The sequence below is a fragment of the Monodon monoceros genome, unplaced genomic scaffold (genome assembly GCF_005190385.1).
Source record: "Monodon monoceros isolate NGI ecotype Baffin Bay Population unplaced genomic scaffold, NGI_Narwhal_1 Super_Scaffold_15, whole genome shotgun sequence".
NCBI classification, from domain to species: domain Eukaryota; kingdom Metazoa; phylum Chordata; class Mammalia; order Artiodactyla; family Monodontidae; genus Monodon; species Monodon monoceros.
Window position 1 is genome coordinate 49172393 of NW_021703771.1, and position 6610 is coordinate 49179002.

The 6610-nt window shown below is 38.3% G+C and overlaps 1 protein-coding gene across 7 annotated transcripts in view; it reads right to left on the bottom strand.

The window, feature by feature from the left end:
* Nucleotides 1-4077, bottom strand: part of TBC1D32 (TBC1 domain family member 32) — a 185340-nt gene extending 181263 nt beyond the window's left edge. For 3 of the 7 annotated variants that reach the window (XR_003793726.1, XM_029224009.1, XM_029224008.1), the window contains exons 1-2: nucleotides 3918-4077; nucleotides 3584-3741 (exon numbers count right to left, since the gene is read on the bottom strand). Coding sequence is in view for 5 of the 7 variants with exons in the window: in XM_029224009.1 (XP_029079842.1) it covers nucleotides 3584-3738 (155 nt within the window). In the remaining 2 variants the exon portion in view is untranslated. The remainder of the gene's footprint in view (nucleotides 1-3583; nucleotides 3742-3917) is intronic. The other 4 variants (XM_029224011.1, XM_029224010.1, XM_029224014.1 and 1 more) reach the window with 2 other exon arrangements.
* Nucleotides 4078-6610: the final 2533 nt, after the last annotated feature.

Sequence of the window (6610 nt, forward strand, 5' to 3'; positions counted from 1 at the left end):
ATATATATATATATATATATATATATATATAGCAATTCTCATTGAAATGCAAGTAAGTATTTTCTAGCTCTGTGGTTCTCAACCCTGGCTGCATATTAGAATCACCTAGAGAGTTTTTCCAAAAATACTAAGGCCCAGTCTCTACCACTCCCCCTCTGCCAAGCCCCCCAGGAAATTTGGATTCACTTATGGTTAAAGTTCATCATCAGTGTTTTTCTAAACAAACTCCAATCAATCCTAGTGTAACCAAGACTGAAAAACAGGGCTGTTGTTTTTTTTTTAAAGGAAGCCAGTCTAAGTGTAAAAATTTATACAATACACAGACACATAATGAAAGCAATGTCTTCTTCCCTACCTCTCATCCCTCCTGCAAGCCTCAAATCCTAGCTGCCACTTTCAAAGAAAAGAAAGAAAGCTTGGATCTTTTAGAGAAAGTGTACAGTTTAGGGTTAAAAAATAATAATAAAAGAGGCTATGGAAAGCAGAGATAGGTTAGGGCAGCTGCACTGTGGGGCAAATCCCCAGATAGGGCAAATCCCCAGATAGGGCCATTCTGCCTACACTATGGTTTCTCTCCAAATGACTGCTTTCTTCCCCCACTTTATTATACTACCTGAAATTCCATCATTCATGGACTCAATTGTTTTAACAGCCAGCTTCTTACAAAAATGCCAATAGCCTAGAGATTCCAGTTTCCCCTATAAAACTATTTAATAAGATTATTTTTCTTGCTATTATACCAGGACAACATTGGGTGGATTTAAGGAGCCAATGTTCTGATAGTGGAGATGGGATGACAGATAATTCTGGTGTATGAAACACTTCGGGAAGCAACATATACCTAAGTGACTCAAGAACATTTAGCATTCAAGGAGAGTTAGGTCAGTGAATAGAAAGACAAATGAAAATATGAGTACCTGGACTGACAGTTAGGATCTCATCAAACTCTGAGACTGTAAGATACTACGAAAATACCAAACACAAGCATCTCCTCCTCTTTCCTCCTTCATAAGGAGTTCCTTCCTCCTAAGACACAGATCTCAGGCTAGTGCAGCTAACACATGAATTTTATTATCTATATTTTTAAGACTAAAAATTACTCAAACTACTTTTAGAATTATAAATCTTACTTTTAAGACTACAAACTTTTATAATTTGAATGTGTCTGGGATTTTTTAGGTAGGCCACAAGTAAATCTCTTTATTAAATAGTAAATATTAACTGCAATTAATCGGCAGGCCTTTAATCTATCTAATAAACTGTTGAAGAAGAGTTAAAATTAACACAATAGTCATTACACTGCTGAAAGGAACAAGAATGATCCAACTTTAACTTGAAAAGCATTTAAAAACTGACACAGCTAAAGCAATATTTATAGGCAAATGTGTAGTCGTAAATGTTTACATTAAAAAAAGAAAAGCTGCAAATGAGTTAAACATTCATCACAAATTTTAAAAAGTGTCCCAGGAAGGGAATAAAGAAGAGCAGAAATTTTAAAAACCATAAAATAAATACATAATAGAAAGGAAAATCAAAGTTAATAGCTAGTTCTTTGAAAAGACTAATAAAATTAGTCTAGATAAACCTCTAGCAGAACAGATGGAGAACAAAGGAGGAAAGGCATAAATTTTAAAAAAGAATAAAAAGGGGACAATTATAGATACTGGAAATATTTAAAAAAGTAATAGGATATTAACAAAAATCTTTATACAAATAAATTTGAAAATCTAGATTAAATGGACAAATTCCCAGAATATGATCCTAGCAAAAACTCAATAATCTGAAAATATTTTAAACAAGTATTTACATGTGAAATAAAAACCAGAAATTAAACCCCAAATTTAATGCTTGATGTGAATTTGTTTGAGGTAAATAAGTATTACCTGAGTATAATAAACATTAACAACCAAAACTGAATTTGAGAAAGTTGCAGTTTTTCTATATTCCTCTGTTTAAGTAATAAATCAATAGCTAACCAATAAAAGCTGGTCTCTGGTATCTCCAAAATAAAGAATATTATCATGCAATATCAGCTCTTAATAGTGGACTTAATGAATAAACAGGAAAATCATGGAAATACAAAAGAAAGCATATGTATAACCAGAAATACTAATTAACAAAAAAATTCCCTCCACACTTCTTAAAACTCCCTTGAGAATCTGGTGAAAACTGTAATGCTCTCCCCATAAAACTGCAAGTAAACACAAACTTTTGTTCAGAATATTAAAGGGTTCAAGGATTCCCCTGATGCCCACATATGAAGCAGGTAGGAATTCCAGATAAGAACTTCAGGGCATGCAAAAGTCAGTAAAGATAACATAACAAGAAAATTGTTAAATGTCATCTTCTATGAGATCAAAATGAAAGGCAAACACTTAATTAAAAATATCATTACTGGGGCTTCCCTGGTGGCGCAGTGGTTGAGAGTCCGCCTGCCGATGCAGGGGACACGGCTTCATGCCCCGGTCTGGGAAGATCCCACATGCCGCGGAGCGGCTGGGCCCGTGAGCCGTGGCCGCTGAGCCTGCGCGTCCGGAGCCTGTGCTCCGCAACGGGAGAGGCCACAAGAGTGAAAGGCCCGCGTACCGCAAAAAAAAAAAAAAAAAAAAAAAAAAAAATCATTACTACTAATAATAAATTGAGGCACCTGGAGATAAACTTTTCGATGGAGAGGTTTAATTTAAATTACACATGACTCAAATCAAAAGAAAAACACACGTCTCTAGGGAAACATAGCCTTCAAGATTTACCTCAAATGGTAAATCTTCCTATCTTCCTACGGTAAAACTTTCTATCTACTGCTCCCAAACCCAGAGCACTCTGTACTTCTATAGCACTTACACTCCCGACATGTATCACAGGCATTTGAGTATGCACCTTATCCCTCTGTAGGAACTTAAGCTATTCCATAGGAAGTTAATCTCTCTGGAGTGTTCCTGTCGTGCTCAAAATGCATAATTGGTGCAGCCACTGAAAGATCAGATCAGCAAAGCAACAGGGATCTTGGGAACTCAATGCTTTTGAGGTATAGTGACAGAAAGCCCTTGGGATGATAGAATTATTCTCAAATGAACAAGAATAATTTACAACTAATGTTACTATGTTGCCCAGGAGAAAAAAAATAATAATTAGGATATGTCGGTTGTGTCAGTAAAAACACAGAGGAAGCATTAGGTTTGGAAAACGAGAATATAAAATAAATTCGGTATCTGATTAAATAAAGGAAATCATGAACCTCCAACTTGGGCGCTATTTTGACAACAATCAAGTGAAAATACTTTTTTTTTTTTTTTTTTCCTTTTTTTGCGGTACGCGGGCCTCTCACTGTTGTGGCCTCTCCCGTTGCGGAGCACAGGCTCCGGACACGCAGGCTCAGCGGCCATGGCTCACGGGCCTAGCCGCTCCGCGGCATGTGGGATCTTCCCGGACCGGGGCACGAACCCGTGTCCCCTGCATCGAGCAGGCGGACTCTCAACCACTGCGCAACCGGGGAAGCCCCAAGTGAACATTCTTTATCCAACTACATTTTGATCTTTTCTGGATCAGCTGGTTTGTTGGCTTAAGAAATCAAAAGGAATTTTACTTGTGAAAATTTTCATCAGTTTCCTCCAGATGTAAGAGGATCTCCTCGGCGCACTCCAGGGAGGGAGCCCCCGTGATTTTCTCCTTCACACTCTGGAACAACTGCCTCAGCATCGCCTGCAGCATCACTTCGACCTCGCCAGAGACATGGGCCATCCTCTGTCAGAATCAAACGCCCATGCCCTTTGGTGAGGGTCGCAGAAAACGCCGCGCCCTGCGCAAGCGCGTCCCCACCCAGCCCCCACCGGCGCACAGCGCCGTTCCCCGGGAGACCGCGGCAGGCGCTTAGGGGCGGGCCCTCGGCTGCCGGCGCGTCGTCCAGAAAAACAAGTTACCTTGCGTTGGGAAAACAAGAATCCTCGAGGTCCCGCCTTTGGAACTCGTCGCTGCCGCCCTTCCGGGCCAAGAAGATTCAAGCTGCACCGACTAAGAGCAAAAAAGAGATCCCAAAGCCTCTGCGGGTGGACTTGACGGCGGGACGTCACCGCTACGCGTGACGTCCGCACGTTGACGTGACTTTCCAGATGGGAGGGAGGGCCGCTTGACAACTTGCCCGGGCTCCTAGAGGAAGTTTCAGGTGCGCTCGCTGAAAGGGTTGTAGGTGGGGGGAAGAAAAGGGTAGGAGGAGAAAGGGGTTAATAAAAGAAAGATAATAGAAGTGAAACTGAAAGCAGCTTGAAAAGTTTTAATTGAGTGAATGGTATTGAAGTGTTGCAATGATCTTTCCTTCAAACAGCTAACACCTATTGACTCCTACCCTTTACCAAGCACCTTGCTAGGAGCTGTGAAGAAGAGGACGCTGTCACATTCTAACAAACAAGAAGTCAGCGATTACAACACAGTGCAATTAAGTGTTACGATAGAGAAATGCGCCAGGTAGGTGCTGTGGAAACCTAGAATCACCTTTTAACCCAAAAGAAGAGTCAAGGAAAGAAGTGAAGAGAAAACTGAACGTGCAAAGGGTAGGGACCTGAGAGAGTGTAGCATATTCTGGTACTTGAATTTTTAGAATTAGAAAGAGGAGGAGAGGGGTCTAGAGAAGTAAATGGACCACATCGGAAAGGGTCATATTTGGCACTTTTAAGGGATTAGAGGTTTGTCTTGAAAGTAGTAGAACACAATGGGATTCCAGAACTAAATCGTGAGATATCATATATAAAGATCAGTCTGCAGGAAGTTGCAATGGATAATCATGGTCCTTCATACAGTTTCCAATCTAGGTAAATACCCAGTCCATGGTCATGTCCAAGCTGCAAGGTACCAACCATTAGTGTTGGTTAGGATCAGATCCTGGTGTCTACAGAATAGTCAATCCCAAATCACTGATATGTGGTTCAATGTCAATAAATTCTCCCTTATCCAGCTTTATATTTTATGCCCCTGGTCCAACAACATCTGATTCACTTTACATGTTAGCCAGGATCAATGACTTCTTTGTCTATGCTGTTACTTCCAGGAGCAAAAGTATGATATATCTTTGCCAGCTCTAGCAGCATGTTTCTTGGTGAAATATATGCTCAATTTTGGTTGTCTTATTACCACATTAAGAAAAAAACAAACTGGCAGAGTAGGCATACTTGTACCTTTATTTGTGGGCGAAGCTATAAAAGCCAATACCTGTATGTGCGTAGAATCAGCAGCATGTGACAACTGCATTTTCAGACTAACACAGGTGAGTTATATTGCCAATTCAGACACCAGGATTAACATAGCCATTAGCGATGTAATTTTTTGAAGTGGTAGACTGTTATTGGTAAAATTCAGAACAAAATAAGATATACTATTTATTTACATAGTTTTTGCATTCTTAGAAAAGTCAGTGTATTAAAACTGTGCCAAATATTATTTTTATATAAATGGAATCAGTTCATGGACTCAGAATCTTATCAAGAGCTTTTTAATCTACATGAATGTCCAGCAGGACTGTTGAAAGTCATATGGGGACCAGAACAATTCTTTTGTGTGGGAGAGTGTCCTGTGTATTTCAAGATGTTCAGCATCCCTAGCTCACACTACAAATACCAGTAAATGCCATTAAATTATTGTGATGACAGAGTGTCCCCCACATATTTCTAAAATGCTTTCTTGGGAACAGTGGGGGGAGATTTGAACTGCACAGATTGAAAACAACTGTTCTAAACGATATACCTTTGGAAGAAGGAAAAAAAACTTAAAAGAATACCTGATATTCAAAAAGGAAAATTAGCCAAGAAGGGGGTGAGGGGAGTAATGTATTTAAATAAACCTCAGTAAATCTTGTCTGTATAAAAAAGTAATTTATAATATTCTAATTTGTGAAGGTGAAAATGCATAGTATTAAAATACTATAAACAACCCTGGGTAAGTAGCAAATATAATGATAAGTTGAAGTATTCTGCAATCCTTGAATTTTTCTGAAGGAAGTTTAAGATATTAAACTTGGTCAGGTAGGCATGGTGAAATTTCAGATGTAACCATTAAAAGACTAGATATAGAGAACTTAAATTCAAAAAATGGAGGGAAAATGATATAAGGAGATTTAAGGATAGAAAAACAAAAACCCAATCAATTGGGGAAAAAAATCAAGTAAGAAAACAGAAGCATAAGAAAAATGGGAAAATTTAAAATATACAGAGATACATGACAGATAAAGTACAGAACATTGCTAAATTTAAATGAACTCAACGCTCCACTTAAAGGAACTGTCAGATTAGATTTTTAAATAGCTAACTAAATGCTATTTATAAAAACCCTAAAAACATAGAAACGTTAACATTAAAAAGGTGAGGAAAGAAAAACTAGGTGAATATTATCCAAGAAAAAGTTGTTGAAGCTATATTTGTGTCAGCAAAAATGAAATTTAAGAAAAAGAGTTGTTAGGAATATGGCATGTCGCTTCATAATTTTAAAATATTAATTCAACGGGAAGATATAGCAATTTTAAATGTAAAGTAAGTAAGCAAAACTTCCAGTCTCTCCAAAAGTCTTTAATTTCCCAGAGAAGGTTTCTGCACATGTTTTTACAAAATATCCTTGAATAAGATGCACT